We start from the raw sequence: 19,972 nt of genomic DNA, 5'->3' as shown, positions 1-19,972 counted from the left end.
AACAGGATCTGGAGATGGACAAGACAGATGGATGGGCAGGCAGGCAGGCAGGCAGGCAGGCAGGCAGGCAGGCAGGCAGGCAGGCAGGCAGGCAGGCAGGCAGGCCAGTAGGCCAGCAGGCAGGCAGCTATTTACATAGTAAACCCATCTCCGGACCTAATCAATGCACCACCAGATCAATAACTCAATCCCATCCAGGCTCAGAACTCGCTTACAGTACAGAAAGGTTATCTAACACACACGCACACACAGTGTGACCACGGAGAATACAGAACAGCAGCTCCAGCCTGTCAGCTCACATTAAGAGAGAGTGTGACCGGTGCAGTGAGAGAGCCGGGCCTACTGTTGAAACCACTGGGAGAGGCGAGGAGAAGAGAGGAGAGGCGAGGAGAAGAGAGGAGAGGCGAAGAGAGGCGAGGCGAAGAGGACAGGTCAGTGAAGTAGACCAACAGAAATAGATCAGCGGCAGGAGATATGAGGTGCTACCAGAGCAGAGAGCAGATAAACCAGGTCAAACGGCTACGTAGCTAGCTCAGAGTATTTGGGATTGATTTGATAGGGAGGAGGGGGGGCACTATTTTGGGCCTCCCTGCTGAATGCCGTGGGGAGAGATAAGTCACTAATTCACATGTCCCACTTCTCTACACCTAAACTGAACACGAGCTCGCTCTTACTCTGACTCCGGAGCGCTGCAGTCTGCAGCAGGCTGATGTTTTCCACCACAAATCCATTAGGGAGGAGATGCAGCAGACCAGCCACCTACCCTGAAACCAGAACCAGGAAGCAAGATAGCGAGAGGACAGTCCATACAGGACTCTGGTCTGCAGGGTGGAGATCAATACCTCTGTCAGAGGAGCTGACAGGGTGATCGACCTTCCTGCCCCAGGCCCCCAGGGGGTGGGGGGGCTGGGGGGGGCTGGGGTGGGGGGGCTGGGGTGGGTCAGAGGAGGGGTCTTGTCTCTCTCCTCAGATAACCTGAAGGTCCGACAGGCAGGCAGGCTGTCAGGCCGGAAGCAGGGAGTCGGGACACGGAAGAATGCAGTCTCTTGTAGAACAGGTTCGCAGGGTTCACAAACACACACACACACACACTCCCATCAGTACCCACCTGATCCCAAATTCAGCCTTCCACACTCTCATACCACCCCAAGTCCACCCCCCCCCCCCACATACCCCAGTTGCCGAGGCACCCCACCCCCTCTCCCTCCTGGTTGCCAGGGCAGTCACCAGCACACTGCTCTGTATTACATGGGCTAATCCACAGGGATGAGGGAGCCTTCTGGTCGCCATGGACACCAGAGAGAGACCAGCTCCCCACGTCCAGCTGTGTCACCCACAGACAAGGGGAACCTCCAGGGGCCAGTAACCAGACGAGGCAACCGCGATCACCATGGAGATAAGGAGGGCGGAGATACATGACACTGCAATTCAAACTGTGATGAACACTAATTAAAATCACGTTTTATTTGTGCGGCTCTTTATACAAGCAATGTCACAGAATGCTTCGTACATCGGCACTTATAACCGACCTAAACCATCAACACTACACTAAATCATATATGCACGACTAACCATAGTAGCCTTGTGGTGACTCCCCAACACAACTTAGCTAGCCAATTTCACCAATGAGCCTAGCTACAACTGACACAATAGACTAGCCTGCCTTTCTAAGCACATAGTCTAGCTACTAACACTGTTTAGCAAGCTAGCTCTACCTTCTATAACGATTGAGCCTCGCTCCTAACACTGTTTAACTAACCTCTCTAAGCCTTGACCCAGCTAATGGCGCCATTTAACTTATAACGTTCGTCATAGCCCATGGTATACCGGCATTGTCCGTTAGCCCCGCATCCCCTGCCTTCCACCCGGAGGCCGGAGCACGGTGTATAACTGGAACTGTGAGGTGAACACAATCCTCTTCTTCCTTGAACTTAAACACACAGACAACACCACTAAAACCGCCATGAAAGCTAACCTACCATTAGCACCCAGCCTGGCTAAAAACAGTAAAACATGAGATAAACAACTTGACCTGCTCGCTCTCTCTCTCTCCCTGTGTGCGCGTGCGCGTGTGTTGTCACACCCCGGGAAGAAATGCATGCGAGCCTCATTCCATTCATAATAGTTTTTCTGTAGACGACAGGCCACACTCAAAGGGTGAGTGTGTGTCAAAGTCTGGCTCTCGCCACACTGAGAAGAAATGACTGATATTTTCCCTTTTCCCCTGAGTCACACATCAACCTAGATGCAGAGATTGGTAATACTTTACCCTTCTGCCCCCCCCCCCCCCCCCAGCCCACCTCCAGACAGGGAAAACAGCCCCAGCTCAGATCGTAATCAAAAATCTAGCCACAAACGAGCAACAAAACCCCCGTTTACCTGCAACAACTGGTCAAAGTTAAGGTTTGCCTGTGAGGGAGGACATTACATAAGAAGTGGTGAAAGCCAGCCTTACCTTGTAGACCACAGCAATATATCCAGATTGAGCAACTGAACAACTACATGTCCAGTCCAGACAGAAGCAGTGCGTCGTGGAGACTGAGCCCAGCTGTGGAGACCTACTCTAGGCCTGCCTTGTCCAGTCCCACCAGCCAGACCACAGGGAGGAGTGAGACTAAATCTGATCCAGAGAGATACAGCCCTTTCCAGGACACTGAGTCACACATCCACACTTCCTCAGCCTGGACACGACATCTTCTCGACACATAGAAGAGACAGCCCAGCGGGGTCCAGCCCAGCCCTACAGGAAGCTTATAATACTACCTCCTCCCAGAATCGCTCCTGGACACACACGCGCGCACGCACATATTCTGCTCCTGCAGCTACTGCTGCTGTCTCAGCTAACCGACAGCCCTGGACCGACTAGCAACACCCCCCTCTCCGGTTTCTGTCCTCCTATTGGAGGGAGTAGGAGCTCAGCCCCGCCCACACCCTGTGTCTCTTCTGGCTGATCTAGAGATCAAGGGAGACAGAGAGAAAGAGAGATAGGGGGGATAGTACAATAATGAAAGAGAGGGCGGGGGAGGGAAAGAGACAGAAAGATAGAAAGAAAGATGGTGGAGATAAAAACAGAGAGAGTGGGAGTGATAAAGAGAAAAGAGAGAGAGAGACAAAGAGTGGTAGGGAGAGGGAGAGACAAAAAAGGAAAGAGAGATAGCTACTAAGTGTTGTGTAAAGGTAATAGGACAGCAGAGTGTGTTTATAAGACAGAGTTTACATACAGAAGGCAGCTTTGTGTGACAGCAGCTGGCAGGCTGGCCAACAAGCCACCAGATGTGCAGCTTGATCCCCCAAGTTTGAAGATTATATTTGATTCACTCAGTATGCCAGTCTCTCACTCATTCTCCCCGCTGGTGAAAAGCTGCCTGAATATTAAAAAAGTAATAATCATTGACTAGCAAGGCGACCACAGCAGGCTAGATAGACCTGTTTTCCCAGAGGACACATAAGGCCTGAGTGAACCAGCCTGCCAGCCCGCCAGCCAACCAGGCAGGGCAGGAGACAAAGGAGAAACCCAGGCAGGTTGTAAGACAGCTGTCAGCGAGCCAATCAGTCAATGATCGCTCACCCCAGTTTAAGAGACCAGATCAGTGAAGCAGGCAGGAGCTGGAGAAACAGTCGAAGGTGCCCCAGCTGAGTCTGGTGGTGGAGGGTTCAGCCTCCTAGTCCACTGTGTCAACAACAACACAGCAACCGACCTTCGCCCGGATAATACCCAGCATCCACTGCTGGTTTGTTTAGTCTGATTGTTGCTAAGTAGAGAGATAGAACTGTCGTGGACGTTTTTAAGAGAAAGAACCGAGGCTCTTCTTTGCATGGATGAGGGAGGGGGAGAGAGGGGGAGAGGGGGAGAGAGGGGGAGAGGGGGAGAGAGGGGGAGAGGGGGGAGGGGGGAGAAAGGGGTTCCGATCTCTTGAAATCACCTGATAACCCCTCTTCATATTGCTGACATCCAGCCTCAACGAAATAGTACCTGGGAAATCCCAAGACAATTATTCAAAAGCTAATTCACTTCAGATCAGCACAGTATATCAGGTAGTGCTTGTGTTGAATGCTTAACCTACGTATGGGGGGGGGGGGGGTTGTATTTTGCTGATGTTTGTGTGCGTAGATCAGGTATTGTGTGGATGTTTTATGCATGCTCATCTCCCAGACATTCCAGCGCGGTGGGATCATGTATCTCTGTTTAGGTAAACATGATCTCCACTATAGCAAGTGTGGAGTTTGGCCTTCGGCGAGTCTGAACAGGTGGTCTATCACAGGTGTGACGCATCACTCTGCCAAGCACACCCACACAGCACCCCCCCCCCCCACCCCTCCCCAAACAACCACGGGGTCAACCACAAACAGGGAGCCCACACGGCTGTGGTTGTGTCTGGCTTGGCTGATAACCATGTCGCTGAGACCATGCAGGCAAAAGGGAGGCTTTTCTTTGGATTGAAATCCACCAGACGTGACACTTTAATGGCACATGCTTTGCTACTGGTGTTTGGTTTCTTCAAGCTGCTACATTCTGACTCTTGTCATTGTTGAAGGCTCGTCATGCCTGCAACTGACACATCACTGCTGAAACACTGTGATATCTAGCTTAACTACATACCAGCTAGGTATCCATCACTTTGCCACCATGACACAACATACCTATTAAGTATCTGTTTGTTTATGTGTATGCGACAGTCTTTTGGGAATGTCGCTGACAAACCTTTCCTGCCCCAATCAGATTCAGAGAGGAATGTCACCAGGGCTCTTTAACAAACATGTCGCAATGAGAAAAACCTATTGATGCCGAGCACCGTGGGAATGGAGGCCATTGGGGCTCTGTAGGCCCCCAGTTTCCCTCCTGGCCCTCAGTAAGCCTGCGCTCGGCTCCCTTCCCGGCTCAGGGATCAGATAGCTGGAGCATGGCTGGCTTAGAGGCTGGATGAGGGCAGCATTGTTAGGGAGTGTAATGGTGCAACATGGGGCTCAGATCAGGAACCAAGCTCACCCTGCTGTTGCTGCTCTTCCAGGTTTCTACATCAGCATTTCATAACACCCGCCATTAAAAATTGATAGAGAATCAGACAGTATTTTATGGGTTTGAGAGTATTTCCTAACAGTTATTTCTCCCCGCTTAATGTATGAAGGCTCTTGAGCTGAGATCTGCATTAGTAATAATACAAGAACACAGTGGAAAGAGTCTGAAAGCATTTGTTTGTTTGTTTGTTTGTTTGTTTGTTTCTAAGTGTGCGTGTGTGTTAGTTAAAACTGCTCTGTATGACACTAAACTAAATCTCAGTGAGCTGCTTGTTTTTTTTTTCCTCGACTAACCAATTAGGGTAAATGTTATTACTTGCATTTCAGAGTCTGCTTACAAAGTGCACCAACTGTAAACTCACTGGCTAACTGTCTGTTCCACATTAGTTAAGCTAAAAACCAAGCTAACACACTCAAATGCAAGCTAATACTGCTGAAATGTGAACTTGGACAGCTAAATAAATATGTGATAAATCGCAGCCAAAAACATCTCAATGAATATGAAAACATGTTTTCCAAGGAATCTGCTCATACAGGAGATCGTTTGCGATGCTGTAGCGCTCCATTGGAGAACCAGAGGAAACTTCTTGACTAAACAGATCTCAGAATGGACAGTCACTGATAGGATCATAACAGTCACCCATACATCAGTGCAGCTGAAGAACCAGGGTTTAACCCATGTCAGACACATTAAGTCTCGACCCACTTTGACCTAGGGCACAACTACAATTTAACACATTTAGGGACATTGCCTGTCAATAAAAGTGTTTCTTATATTCAGCATATGGTCTGCACCTCTCTGTATCACTAACCGTCCCTGGAGCAAAGGATTCCTCACTGAATTCCTCCTCCCAAGACTTCTTTACGAGTTTTTCTTGTCTTCTTTGAGGGTTTTAGGTTGGTTTAGGGTCAAGTTCTATGGGTGTCTGTGAAGCCATATGTGACATTGCTTGGAAAAAGGGCTATGCAAATAACATTTGATTTGATTTGAAAAGTGTGACCTGAGAGAAGCTTTTTAACATTAGGGTTCCTGCCAAATCTTAAATTTTCATCTGCTTCTCGTTTCTTCCGGGGAAGAATGTTAGAACTGGTAACAATTGAGTGGTTATATCACTGTCACACATTTTCTATGACACGGTAGTGAAAAGGATATTCAGCATAAAGCACAAGACCTGTGTCCTCTCAAAGGCAGAGCCTTATCTATAGACGAGTATAACCATCTCTTGACCCACACCACAAGTGATCACAGGTAGACCCAATCACACCAACTTTGCACCCATGTTTTAAAGATTGGTGGAAATGGTGTGTGTATGTGTGTGTGTGTTGGGCAGTGGGGGGACTTCGGCCCAGCCAGGCAGCAGAGGGCAGATAGGCTGACTCTAGGCTGGGCCTGGGAGAGAATAACACAGAGTCCCACCATTGTCCTGTCTCACTGAAGCACACACACACACAGAATAGGGACGTCCAAACAACCCCACCAGCCTATTGTTGCGGCTTGGACTGGGTTTGAGACAAAGTTGAGGCTGGACTGGAGGGCTGGGGGCTGGGGCAAGGCCATGGGCTGGAGGCATGGGTGGCAGGGCCAAGGACTCTGATCCCATCCCAAATCAATCCTTAAGCCGTATGCACCCCGTGCACTTGTGGGGATCAGGGTAGATGAAGCCGGGGGAAGCCGAGTGGGAAGGCCATGTCAGGGTGTTGAACCATGGGCAGAACGCCTCCCACATTCTCCTGCGTCGGCTGGCCAGCGAAGGGCGTGTTTGTGTGACCAACCCAGTAGAATCATGCAACACCTGTCTACACCACAGGCAAATATGCAAGTCAGGCACACACACACACAATGACATGTACTGTGGGGGTGCACACACACACACACACACACACAGAAATCACTTCACATCGTCACAGTCTGAAACTGCAACACAGCTGAAAGCAAAACACAATGTTTGGATTCATCGAGATAAGTTGTCGATTGCCATCTGGGGCTTCATGTTATGGCTGTAGAATTAAAACAGAGACATGCAGGCAGGCAGACAGCAGGCAGACAGACAGAGACAGACAGACAGTTACAGAACAGAGATAGAATGACAGAACAATAGAAACGATATACAGCTCGGGAGCAGAGAGACCCACAGTGAAACTGATCATCAGACAGACGCTGTCTGTTAATGTCAACAGTGTGTGTTGTGGTGGTAGCAGACCTCAGTATCAGGTCTCTGGCATGGCCTGACGTTCCCTGGCACAGCTAGCGAGCAGCTCCCTGCCTCCCTAGCACCACCCTGACCTCACTGCTCTAATTGAAGACTTCTCTTGGAGTTCCACTATGCGTGGTGCAGCTACACAGCTACACACACTCATTAATGAGCTGCGCCAATACCCTGGGATACAGGCTAACAAGTACCTACCCATACCCACCACCCACTCAAACACTCCTCCACATCTACCCTGCATCACACACACCACAGTACCAAGGGAGAGGGTTATGGTCCCCAATCTATAAACCCTTCTTGGACCCATGCCCAGTACACACAGTATCTAAGGTGCTGCTGAGATGACACTTACATAGGTTACTCTCTCTCTCTCTCACAAACTCTCTCTCTCACTCTTTCTCACACACAGCTGGGTTATGTCAATGATTGAGATGCTGAGGCATGCGTGTCTGCGTAAGCCAGAAAAACGCCCGTCATATTTCACAAAGACAAGACAGGTTGGTACTGGGGTTAGTTAGCGGAAGGGAGTTGGGTGGAACCAAACTGGTGTTGTGGTAGTAAAGTCTACGTTGTCTCGTGATACTGTCATCCTGAAACCAAAAATAATTATCCAACGTTGGTTGGTTTGTTGGTCTTGGTGAGCGGGACATCCGGGTTCAATGCCGTTCTGCCCTGGCTGCAGGTTAAAGTTACCTGAAAGCGAGCTCTAATGTGGGCTAATTCAAACACCTGGTCTGGACAGGCGGATAGCTGTCTGATGACGGTGATTATCTGTTAGTAGGTATAATAACTGTTAAACGATGTACCCGTTCCACATACTAAATGCATTAGAAACAGTAGCAAGTCAAACTTTTGCTGCACACCCTATCCCAGCACCCGGCCTCGCAAACCCGCAGACAGATTCTAGGCTTCTCATCGACTACACAGCCCGAACACGAACAACAAAAAAAGACGCGAGGCCTTCATTCTTCACATGCTACCAATCAGATCGAATTACCTTTTAACCGTGCTCGAGACTGCCGTTCGAATTAAACAAACAGATAATTTCCATTTAGAAAAATTCGGCTATTCTTCATATGAAAATGATTTGCATCTTGATGTCGTCCCACCCATAATGTAGTAGGTTACAACAGCGATCATCGTCTTTTACATTATTCACAAGACTACGGCAAACTATTTCACCGAAAAACGATAGACCTATGTGTTGCATACCCAAATAATTATCGTCATAACGAATTTATAACGGTAAATTCTGCGTTACCTTGTAAACAAATCCATCGCACCGCCCGTCCAGTCGGTCTTTCACGGTAAAGGGTGAATGGGGAGTGGAGCTGGGCTGTAGTGATTGGGCTGTGTGGCGGGTGACATCATCGTTTTGGCTGGTGTCAGCGCCGCTGCAAACACTGACCCAGTAGAAAGACGCGCACGTTTTCATGGGAAGTGTAGTTTCAGAGGAGTTGCATCTGTAGCAGCAGTGACCACAGTTAAAACCAGTCTGAGTGGTCAAATAAAGAAAGATTATGACAGACTTCGAGATTATAGACTAGAGTACAGCAGAGGATCAGAGCAAAGAAGACTAGCCTATAAGAGAAAATAACCTGTCAACAGTTTCTTTAAAAATCACTTTACAACAGACAACAACATTAACAACAAGTACAACAGTAGTCATTGAACACATCCGATGCAGCGCCTTGACAATATTCAGTATGCCTCAGTCCGGCACTGGACACTGACCTCACCCAGCCTAGTCTGAGAGCAGAGGAGGGGGAGGTGCAGGTCGGCTGGGTGGATTCAACCAAAAACAGGGCACAGACAGAATTACAGGGGATTAGATGGGAGTGGTGGTGACATGGGGATGTGTGCTGGTATTACAGCCATGCCGGCAGCTGGCCATCATACCCACTAGGCCCACAGGATTACACCCAGTTTGGCAGCACATAGATCGAGATTTTAGCTTGAAAGGTTTTCTTCTCTGCTTGGTGTGGGTTGTATTGGAAGGTTGGTTGGGGGTTGGGGGAGGGGGAAGGGGGGAGGGGGGAGGGTACCACCATAGATATTTATATGGGCGAAGATATAGTTCAAACACTCAGATTTATGAACGCAAGCATAGCCCAGTGCATTCAATCCTCGTGGATTATCTTTGGTGTTTAATATGTCAATGACAGGAGAACGAATGTCAACATGGACAGGTCTTTACAGACCTCAGAAGTGCTGGGCCGACATTTTGGGTTCAAGTCCTGGCAGTATGGGTGGCAAGGGATCCAGCTATGCCTTTCGTGCAGTGAGATATTAGAGTCCTTCACATACAGGAGTGAGGCAGGAGTGAGTTTACAAACGCCCCGTGTTAGTCTGTTGCATAAACAGACAGGATTCTGTAGGCTGGCAAGGGAGCATTGGTGGTGGGTAAATATTTAAACTTTCCTGGTCTGGTTCTTGTCCCATGGCTTAGAGACGGGGGGAGATAAAAGCTGCTGTAATACAGGGTTGTAGATCAATAGGAGGTGTGGAAAGGAGGGGTAGAAGAGAGGAGGAGAGAGGAGGAAAGGAGGTGAGAGGAGAGAAGAGAGGAAATCAAATCGTACAATGTTCCAACCTCTATTACTGTCTACGGTGGGAGTATGACCCAAGTGGCTCCATCTCTGGACTGATCAAAGGATGACCTGGGAGGATGAAGTCCTGGGGAGGACCTGGGCGGGTCTACACCACAGACAGGAGGAGGAGAGTTGATGTCGTCAAGGTAGTATGAGGGTCCTTTGCCTTTCATCTCCCTTTATCTGATGAGAGAAAGACTAAAAGGAGGAGATAAGAGGGAGAAAGACTCAGGGTTCTTAGATCCATCGTCTAATGGTTGTGATTGGAGATTAGCTCGAGATGGGGTGGAGGGGCGGGGGGTGATGCCGGAGATGTGGATGGCGGGGGGGGGAGGGGAGGGGAGGGGAGGGGAGGGGAGGGGAGGGGAGGGGAGGGGAGGGGAGGGGAGGGGGGGGGGCGGGGGTATTTAGCAGCAGAAGAGGGAGGGATGAGTCCAGAGATTGCTCCAGACTCCCCTCTATGGTAGAAGGATTAGTGGATCATTAAATGGTCATTAAACATCACTTTAAAGAAATTAGAGATTAGATGGATCATCCAGCTACCAGCCCCATCCTCAGTCTGCCTACTAGCCCCAGCCCTGGCCCCAGCCTCAACCCCAGCCTCGGCCCCAGTCCTGCTAGCAGCCCCAGCCTCAACCCCAGCCTCAGCTCCAGTCCACAGCATCCCCTTCCCCAGCAAGGCATTGGCCTTCAGTTCAAGCACATCATAACTCTGAATAAACAAACATGGGTGCATCTCACATGGTCTGATCAACACTGCACCACAGTGATAATTTGCAGTAAATTAGTGGTTGGTCTGTTGGTTCAATATAGAGTGTTTTACTACTGTGTGTTTACTCTAGATAAGCCAATTATCCCTCAACTATAGCACACATTCCAACTGCACCACAAGCTGCGTAAAGAATCTTGGGAACACACAGATTGTGCACTGGTCTTTGGAAACACACTCCTGACGTCCAGGTTGATGGTTAGAGAGAGATGTCCAGAAAAGAGAAGAGATATCCTGATAAACCAAACTAAGCCATGATGAACAGTGATTGTACTTGAAGCCAGTTGATCATAAGTTATCTAGGTTATCTGAAGCCAGTTGATCATAAGTGATCAAGGTTATCACACAGCTTTGTTGTTGCTGACGACAGTTAAGTTTGTTGTTTCACTAAGGTGAGACAATAAGCTGTGTTGAAATAACACAGATAATGACCCACAGGAATAGATTGTGGAGTATGTTGATCTGGTAACACACTAACAGTGGATAGACAAGATTATTATGTTTTCTCTTCGCTGACACAAGCACAATGATGTCAGGAGAGAGGCATTCATAGGATGTCTCTGGTAGACTTAGCAGTTCACTGGCGTCTGCTGAGATTTATGAAGCTGCCACCTACTGGTCAAAGTCAGTAACTACAACCACCAATTTTCACAGAATTTTATTTCAACACAAAGTTACAAAGAATGTGTCTTGGACAACTGAGAAGCTAATCCCACATAGAGCCAGAGCCAAGGGTCAAGTATTGGCATTTCTAGGTCAGGGTCAAGGGTTACATTGTTCTTGCAAGGAAGTAGAAGTGGTCCGAGTCCAGGTTAAGGGTTAGAATTTGAGAAGTATGTGAATGTGGAAGTAGTTCAGGCTCTAGGTGTTGTATGTGGGAAAAAAGGCTGGTGTAAAGGTTTTAAGTGTTTCCACTTGGTGTCAGCGGTACGTGGTCTACAGTAGGTGTTGGAACTGAACCCGTCCATTCAGAGCTTAAGTGTGCAGGATCTTTTTGAGATGCTGCAGCTGGGACATGTTGACGCTGCTGCCGCCGCACACAATGACCACCAGGGGGCCGAGAGGGCGAGGCAGGCGGCCTTCACCCTGCAGCTTCTGGATAAGCCCGCTGTAAAGCGCCGCCAACGACGCTCCGCACGCCAGCTCAACCAAAACACGCTCCTCGTCTGGGCACACAAGGGAAAACAACATCAACATTCATGGCATAAAGTTGTAAAGTTTGCTGAGGATTAAAATGACCAGATAGCTATAACTACTGGCTTCACCTCTGCACCATAGATGGCTAGTGGTGTTACCTCAGCGAGGAGGTTATATTAGCCCTGAGAGGTCCTCACCCAGGAAGGTCTCCACAGCCTCCAGGGCCTGCTTGTCTGACACCAGCTCTGAGATGATGGGGCAGTTCTCCTCTTGGCTATAATCAAAGGCCCGCTGACACACAGTCTTAGCTCCTAAACACTTGGCCTCACTGGGAACACAACCAGGTTATAGTAAAATATGATACACATCTTGCTGGTGATACATACAATCTCATATCATACTTGACATATTTCACTTTTTATTTTCTTGACATGGCATGTGTAGTACTTGAGGTAAGCTTGATTTAGCTTCCTTGGCATGCCTTTCAACTGTGACTCCAGAATGCTGTTTTCTTACCTGGTGATGTCAGGCAGGGTAACTATCCTCCCAGTCTTCACTGCTGCATTGAAACAGTGAGCTCCCTCTGTCTCCATGGCGAGGATGGGCACAGAGCCCCAGCCCACCTCCCTCATCCCCTCCACCACCCCACAGAGGAGCCCCCCTCCACCCACAGACACTACTACAGCCCCAGGCTTCACTGGCAGGCAGGCCCGGATCTCCCGGATAACACTGGCATGGCCCTGCCTGATGGAGAAGGAAAGAGGTTTAACTTTAACAGTTAAGTTACAGATAATTAAACAAACTATAAGCGGTTTCAGCTACACATGATTTAGGGTCAGGGTTAGAAGGTCTGTTCTAGTTGTTCAATTGGATCCGAGAGCATCAGAAGCCAAGCTCTCTGAACTACCACCGAACTGTGTGACAAAGTGGAGACTTTGTCCCATGCCTAGTCTCTGTCTCACCAAAGTAGAGGGTGGTCAAATGGAGGCACGTAGGTGAGACCGTCTGTCTGGGTCAGACGCATGGCTTCCATGTTGGCATCATCCCACACCTGCAGACACACAACCACACAGGGGTCCTGCTTATCTGTACCAACTCTGGTCTGTCCAAACTAGAAGGTAGATTTGTATAGGTATGGAACTCTGTCACATGATGGAAAACTGCAACACAACTCTTGTGTTTTAACAAGTTTAAATCATTTTTTTGAAACCTTTTATCGAAAATATTTGTTCAACCTTTCGAAACTTTTTTTTTTTCTCCACACACAACACGATACAACATGTTTAAATCGGTTTTTCAAAACTTTTTTCCCAAAATTATGTTTGTTCCACCTTTCTAAACTTTTTTCGAAAATATTTGTTCCACCCTTCGAAACATTTTTTTGTAAATATGTTTTCAGCCTTTCAAAACTTTTTTTCTAAACCTTTTTTTCACAAGAGAGGAGATAGGAGAACAGATAAGAAGAGTAGATCAAGTGCAGTACAGTTTAGTCCTCACCAAGTACGGGCACTCTTACCTTGCCCACCACCCTCACAGTGGCTCCCTGGTCCCTGAGCTTCTGCACAACCAACTCCGGTGAGGAGGAGGGAACAATGATGATTGCTGGGATATTGAGTTTTCTAGCCACATAGGCAGTCGCCATGCCAGCATTGCCACCTGAACATCAATGTACAGCACTGAGACTCGGTATCATCCTTTCAAGTTTTTTCTGCACTACTATTGCAAATGACAAAATTACAGAAGCTTTGCTGTTGATGATCTACAGTATGAGTTAATTACTGTTTTTGTCACGGATGTAGGTTACCTGAAGAACAGACCACTCCTTTAGATCCTGGTCCTGCTAACTGAGTGAGGAAAGAGTCATTCTTTTGATCGGAGTCTAATACAGGATAAGTCGATGTAATGCTTACTAATGAGTATGTATTAAAAGATAGGGTAGTAAGGTATACATAACTAATCACACACTAATGGGCAAGGAGGCGTCTTTTTCTCATCTCGTATTTCAGCCAACAGATTAACCGCATTTCCCTTACTCTACAGTAGGAGGTACTGTAGGCCACATTTGAAAGGAGATGTAAAAAAAACTCAGTTAAATCAGGACGTCCATTTCCTATCCTCAGCATCTAATACGTTATAAATGTAGCCCACATTTTCATTTTGGAGCCACTCATGATTACAGAAGCCCAATGTGGTTCAAGTAGCTCTGTTTTGTAATTTTATACAGGTCAATATTGAGTTTTTAACGCAGCATCTGACAGTGCTGTACCTTCTGACATAGGTGACCGATACCACGAATCTTGAACGATCCGGAGGGTTGGGAATTTTCCATCTTTAGGTAGACTGCAGTACCAGCTCTCCTGGACATGTCTATGCTCTCCAGGAGCGGAGTGTTGACGTGGTAAACACCGGGGCTTGCCATTGTTCAGCCCTGAGAGGTACAGAAAGCTCCAGTCACGACTGCAGGCTAGCAGTCTCCGCCGGCGACTGAAACGGTTAACTGTTTGTGTGTCACATTCAATGCACATCTGTGAAAATGATCACTTTTTCGATACAATGTCGCAGGTTCGTTTTACTGGGCGGTGCGACGTGCAAACTAGCTCAAGGCACGGAGCCTCTCACGCTGCTGTCAGCATGGATTAACATTCCATTGCTGAGGAAAACACAAAAATATTTTTGTTGTTGATTTAGCTAATGACGTCCGAGATCTGCATAACTTGCAGTCACTTACCAGTTGTCGTCAGTCTTGTAACTAAAATGCCCTTCTGAACTTCCGCACCTCTCCATTAACAACAACTCAAAGTCCAGAAGGAAATTAAACTCTCTGTGTATAAAATTCCTCCTCGTGTGGGGATGGATTTATAACTTGATTATAAACATCTTAGTATGGTCTGATCTCCAACCGCGTGTGCATAAATCCGTTAATAACAGTGATCTTAATACCACATTACAACATCACAGGCCTATTGTCACCGAGCCACAAAACACAAATGAACATTTGAGCATGTGTGAATCAGAATAAATCATCACCAAATGTTCCCTAAAATACAAGATCATTAAATGTGTTATTAAAAATAAAGCACACACGTGTTTTCTTCCCATTCTACTGAATGTATTTGTTTACATTTACATTACATGTTGCATAAGTTGTATCTGTATGTCACATGACCCATCTTATACAGTGGATGGTATAGCACTCAACCTTCAGCAAATCTGTCAACAAAACATCACTGAGTCTGAATATCTGTTGTTGTGCATATTAAATAGACAACACCTGGACACAAAAATAAGAATATGAATTATAAGTAATAATACAATTTACAAATGTATGTCTGTGGTGCATGTCTTAAACATCTCAACTCAATATGAATACAAACTCTGAAGACCCATCAAGGAGTCATATGGTTGGCTTATCAAGCAAGTATAGTTATCTGTGATTGGCTGCCGGTGCAACACTCATACAGTTATCAGGATAGATAGGACACTTGTGGAAGACCACACCGCTCGTCTTTTCCCACGACATCTTCTCCCTGCCCATCTATCACAACACAGCTCTTTGGTTTCAAGAACATTTCAACAACAATTTCAACATCTCTCATCCTCTTATCGTTTCTTTACCTGCATCTCAAGCCTTCTAAGTCCTTCAGTATCAACCTGCTAAGGCCCTTTTCTCCTTCCTTACATGTCCAAATACATTCTCTATTTGCCATGCTCCTCTGAGGATGTCCAGAGGAGCTTCCAGCTGCTTGGCAACTCTTCTCACATGGCTCGTCTCCAGACTTGTGTTCATGCCAACTCCTATCATGGCAAGCCAATGCTGTCAAGCCATACATGACGTCTAAGATACCGGTGGAGCAATATTGACCCTATGAGTTAGCAGAAGCTGGGAGTTAGCAGAAGCACAAAAATCCAGAACCAGGCAAACATTCATAACATCCCGACTGACTCCTCTCTCTTCTCCTCTGCGCCTTCTTCGACGTCACATTCACACATCTGCTAGTCACACAGATAAGAGTTTAGGCCTTGTTCTCATGGAGGGATGGGGGTGGGGGGTGGGGGGGGGGGGGCGTTCGAGCTTAAAAAAATAGAAATAAAACAGTGTTTGAATCGATAAGACATCGATAAGATATCAGCCTTGAGGGGGAGAGAGAATCTCGAGCTAGCTGTCTGGCTTGGTACAGTCTCTTTCTTCTTTGGTAAGCGACTACTCATGAGCCTGCCTCTGACCACATGAGATCCTTTCTCTCTGTTCCTCCACCACAACCGCGTCCCCTCTTCTTCTGCGTGCACAGCCATCCACTGCAGACAACGTGCACTGTCCCTTCAGCAACACTGTTCACGTGCACGCTCCTCTCGGCGACACAGCCCAGGCGCTCGCTCGCTCGCTCCTCCTCAGGCTCAGGAGGCTGGGAGCTAAGCCAGGGAGCGCTGTCTGGGCTTGATCCTGGGGTAGAGCTGGGAAACACAGGGACGGGTAGAGGTTTATATCAGATTACATCAATTTAGCTTGTTGCCAGGTCATTCAAGTTCAAGATTTCACGATCTTTTTGTTGTTGTTGAGGAAGTTGACAAGTGTGTGCGATCGAGCAAGAGCCTGTGAGATTCATGTTGCCAGATTTGTGTACATTTACCACCTGAAGGGTGCCAGGTTCCTGCAGAAACACCCCCGGCAGGTTGCCAGGTTTGTCTAAACCCATCCCAGCGCCAGTTTTTCATGTTAACTCACCCCCAACAGGTTGCGAGGCACGTAGCCCTCGTGCTCATGTAGCCGAGCCCACCACCACTCCGTCTCCGTGTCGTCACGACGACGCAGGATGGTGATGGCGTCCCCCTCGTGGAAGGAGAGCTCGTCGGGACTCTGGGCCTCGTAGTTCCACAGAGCGTAGACCGAGCCCTTGTTCATCACACCCAGCTTCTCCTGCACACCTGCAGTCCCAGAGTTGAAAAGGGAGGAAGAGAGGGGAGGAAGTGTAGAAGGAGGAAAGAGAGTATAAGGAAGAGAGGAGAGGAAGTGTAGAAGGAGGAGGAAAGACAGCATGAGGAAGAGAGGAGAGGAGGAGCCGTGGCGGCTCAGCAGGTAGTGTACCTTTGGGCTAGTAGTAGGAAGGTTCTGGAAGATATCTCAGGGCATGTAGACTCTAGGTAGCATGACTAAGGTTCTATAGAAGGGAGGACTAGCAGCGCTACGTACCGTAGAGGAACTGGGAGCACTGAGCGTATCCGTCCTCCATCTCCTCACACTTGTCCGCAGCCGTCTCCACGTCACTGATGGTGGTGGCAAAGATGGCCGCCCCAGACTCCACCAGGAGCTTACACAGGTGAACACTGTTACAGGAGGCTGCACAGTGGAGAGGAGTCCTGGGTGGAAGGAGGGAGGGATAGCAAGAGAGAGAAATGATGAGTAGATGGACAGATTTTAAATAAAGATAAACGAAGAGAGGAACGGCTTAATTAGTTACTGAATGAATGAAAAAGCGACTGATTACTAATTTCTTCAGAACAATTTACACCGTGATACCACAGATGTGCTAGAGGTGAGGTCCAGATGAGTGGTAGGGGTTAGCATAGGATAGCATGATTAGCTACTTGATCTTAATAATAACGTCATATATTCATTTAGCAGATGCCTTTATCCAAAGCGACGCACAGGTCAAACCGTCTTACCATCCGTCACTGTCCGCAGCATTAACATTGACCCCGAAGTCAAGCAGGAACTTGACGATGTGGTGGTGCCCTGCACACACAGCGTTGTGGAGCGGAGTGATCCCCTCGTCGTTAGCCGTGCTGGGGTTCACCACCTGCCGAGAGGAGCGGAGGAGAAGACTCATCACATTTACATGTAGTCATTTAGCAGACGCTCTTATCCAGAGCGACTTACAGTAAGTACAGGGACATTCCCCCTGAGGCAAGTAGGGTGAAGTGCCTTGCCCAAGGACACAACATCATTTTGCACAGCCGGGAATCGAACCAGAAACCTTGTTTCCGCATAGACGTGTCTATAGACGTGTCTGTGTGGGTTTTTAAGCAGGTTTGGTGTTTTGGTGTCCCACCTCGTAGATGATCCTCTGGACCAGGTCGAACTCTCCCTCCAGAGAGGCGTCCAGGAGAAGAGCCAGGGGATTGAACTTCACCCTCAGGCCGTGACCCGTCCTCTCTGACTCGGGCTTCTTCAGGTTGGTACGCTTCACCTGAACACACACACAAGCCTGCAAAAAGGATTGTATTTTACCCAAACCTTTCAACTCAGTGGTGCGCTTTTAATGTCATTGCATGTTGTTGTTTGGTAAATTAATGTAATGATTAAGGAACCATGCACTGTATATTACAGCAGTGTATATTATATATACACAGTGTGTGTATATTACTGAAGTAACTCTGTTCTTTAATAGTATTTGTGACGCTAGTGGCAGACTGACCTTGGGCAGTGTCATGGGTGTCATGGTCCGAGGGGAGGGGTTTCTCTGCTGTGGTTGGGTGGTCTCTGGGCTGGGGGAGGAGCCAGGAGACTTGGACCCAGCCTGGGTGTTGTTGTTCTGATCCTCCAGCCTATCAGAGGCCGGGGGACTGTGCTGGGGCGTGGCCGTGCAGGAAGCGGATTGGCCAGGAGGGGAGGGGGAAGGGGAGGGGATGGGGGAGATCCTCTGCTTGTCTGCAGGGGTGGGGGGGGACAGGCGGATGTCAGAGTTGGGAATCTCTGCCGAAGACACAACCAGGGAAGCAGACTCGAGAAGGGAAACATTGGCTGTGTTGTTATTCTCCACCTCTACCAGGCCTCCTGCCAGCCCTGTGCCCAGGAAGGCAGGCTGGTAGAAGGGAGTGGCACTGCCTGCCTCCATGCCCCCTGCCAAGGTGTTGAAGCGCTGGTACAGAAGCTTCTGGATGTTGGGTCCGGCCGGGCCCTCTGGCTCTGTGATGGAGCTGCGCTTCTTGAGCGGGCGGGGTGCGTTGGCAAGGCGACGCCTCAGGACCTCCAGGTCAGCGTCGCTCTGGTAACGGAGGGGGGAGTGGGCGACGGGGGTGAGCTTGGTGGGGCTGAGGGGGCGGGGGATGTTGTGTACACTTGGCGGGGGCAGTGAACTGTCGCCCCCCTCCCTGTCTACCACGTCTTCTCCTCCCGTCCCCCCGCCTGGAGACAGCGCCCCCTGTTGGAAGGGCACAGGGGAGGGGGAGGTGGAACTGCAGGGCAGCACTGGTTTACCATACACTAGGGAAAAAGCAGGGGAAAGCAGAGCCAGATTCAAAGTTAAACAAGTTTGAGGAAATGCACCTTAAAACGTATCCATGTTGACATACGGCTTGCCAATAACACCGTCTCTGAAGAAGCGAAGTTACCTGCTTTGACAGTGCTCCTGTTGCTGAGAGAGCCATAGTTCTTGGTGGCCGGCTGCTGCAGGTACATGTGGTAGATGGAGCTGGAGTTCATGGTGGCTGGTCCCTTCCTGGGGGACTGGGGCCTGGAGGCCTTGTCTGGGACGTAGGGACGCACTGCCACTGCCAAGGGGGGGTCCGGCCTCTCCCCCTGGGGCTGCGAGGAGGGCGTGGGGCTGGGGGGTATGGATATGCGCTGCTGGATCTGCTGAGATGTGGAGGATGTCCCGGGTCTCTGCCAGGCCAGGGTGGCAGGGGCAGAGCGGGGCAGAGAGCTGGTGGACGAGCCCATGGAGGGATGTCCTGTGCTGGGGTAGGTGCCATAGCTGGGTGGGGGTCTGGACATGGAGAGCTTACTTGAGTCCATCTAAGAAGAGGGGTGGGTGAGGCAGAGGCAGAAGCAAATAAAAAGTAAGATATGTATTCTGCTCGCAGCGCCAGGGCTTTTACTTGAGTTATTTCAGGACAATCACTTAAAAATCTCAAGTTACGTTCACTTTCAGGCATGTTCCAGAAAAATGGAAATCTGTACAGAAGGCTTTTCCCAGAGATCCTGATGCAGCAGGGTTCGCCGTCTTACCTGATCCGGACTGGTGTTCCTCCAATCAGAGGGCTGGAAAGACGACACGCTCTTACTGAGGCCGGGCCAAGCTGCGTCGGTAGCTACAACCAGACAGGGAGGGAGGGGTGGATTACACACAGAGGTAAGGAAAAAGGGTTAAGGTAGAGAGAGATATACAAACAGAGAAAGACAGAGAAAGACAGCAGACAGCGTGTTCTGTGATACATAATGAAGGTTGAAGGATGAGTGTGTTAACGTGTTTCTCTCTCTCTCTTACACTTTCCCTCCCTCCCTCCCTCCCTCCCTCCCTCCCTCCCTCCCT

At 48.9% G+C, this 19,972-nt stretch overlaps 3 protein-coding genes across 10 annotated transcripts in view; all 3 read right to left on the bottom strand.

Annotated features, from left to right (window-relative positions):
- daam1a (dishevelled associated activator of morphogenesis 1a) overlaps nucleotides 1-8,541 on the bottom strand; it is a 35,409-nt gene extending 26,868 nt beyond the window's left edge. For all 3 annotated transcript variants that reach the window (XM_084679856.1, XM_084679874.1, XM_084679883.1), the window contains exon 1: nucleotides 8,488-8,541. The gene's annotated coding sequence lies outside the window, so the exon portion shown is untranslated. The remainder of the gene's footprint in view (nucleotides 1-8,487) is intronic.
- Nucleotides 8,542-11,229: 2,688 nt separating this feature from the next.
- On the bottom strand, nucleotides 11,230-14,216 carry sdsl (serine dehydratase-like). Its single transcript, XM_084683283.1, has 7 exons — nucleotides 13,990-14,216; nucleotides 13,528-13,567; nucleotides 13,240-13,379; nucleotides 12,686-12,774; nucleotides 12,240-12,467; nucleotides 11,921-12,051; nucleotides 11,230-11,752 (listed from the first exon to the last, which is right to left on the bottom strand). The coding sequence occupies exons 1-7, from the start codon at nucleotides 14,140-14,142 to the stop codon at nucleotides 11,562-11,564; spliced, it is 972 nt and encodes a 323-aa protein (XP_084539409.1). The 5' UTR covers nucleotides 14,143-14,216; the 3' UTR covers nucleotides 11,230-11,561.
- Nucleotides 14,217-14,810: 594 nt separating this feature from the next.
- Nucleotides 14,811-19,972, bottom strand: part of ppp1r13ba (protein phosphatase 1, regulatory subunit 13Ba) — a 25,450-nt gene continuing 20,288 nt past the window's right edge. For 3 of the 6 annotated variants that reach the window (XM_084679783.1, XM_084679827.1, XM_084679818.1), the window contains 8 exons: nucleotides 19,669-19,751; nucleotides 19,053-19,455; nucleotides 18,137-18,924; nucleotides 17,771-17,908; nucleotides 17,385-17,518; nucleotides 16,912-17,078; nucleotides 16,447-16,646; nucleotides 14,811-16,175 (listed from right to left, as the gene is read on the bottom strand). In XM_084679783.1, coding sequence (XP_084535909.1) covers nucleotides 16,134-16,175; nucleotides 16,447-16,646; nucleotides 16,912-17,078; nucleotides 17,385-17,518; nucleotides 17,771-17,908; nucleotides 18,137-18,924; nucleotides 19,053-19,455; nucleotides 19,669-19,751 — 1,955 coding nt within the window. In that variant the 3' untranslated portion in view covers nucleotides 14,811-16,133. Of the gene's footprint in view, nucleotides 16,176-16,446; nucleotides 16,647-16,911; nucleotides 17,079-17,384; nucleotides 17,519-17,770; nucleotides 17,927-18,136; nucleotides 18,925-19,052; nucleotides 19,456-19,668; nucleotides 19,752-19,972 lie in introns of all 6 variants that reach the window. The other 3 variants (XM_084679791.1, XM_084679800.1, XM_084679810.1) reach the window with 1 other exon arrangement.

This window comes from Hypomesus nipponensis, chromosome 3 (assembly GCF_054491055.1).
Source record: "Hypomesus nipponensis isolate SF chromosome 3, ASM5449105v1, whole genome shotgun sequence".
In the NCBI taxonomy this organism is placed as follows: Eukaryota; Metazoa; Chordata; class Actinopteri; order Osmeriformes; family Osmeridae; genus Hypomesus; species Hypomesus nipponensis.
The sequence above is the reverse complement of the archived record's forward strand: the minus strand, read 5'-3'. Positions and strand labels throughout refer to the sequence as shown.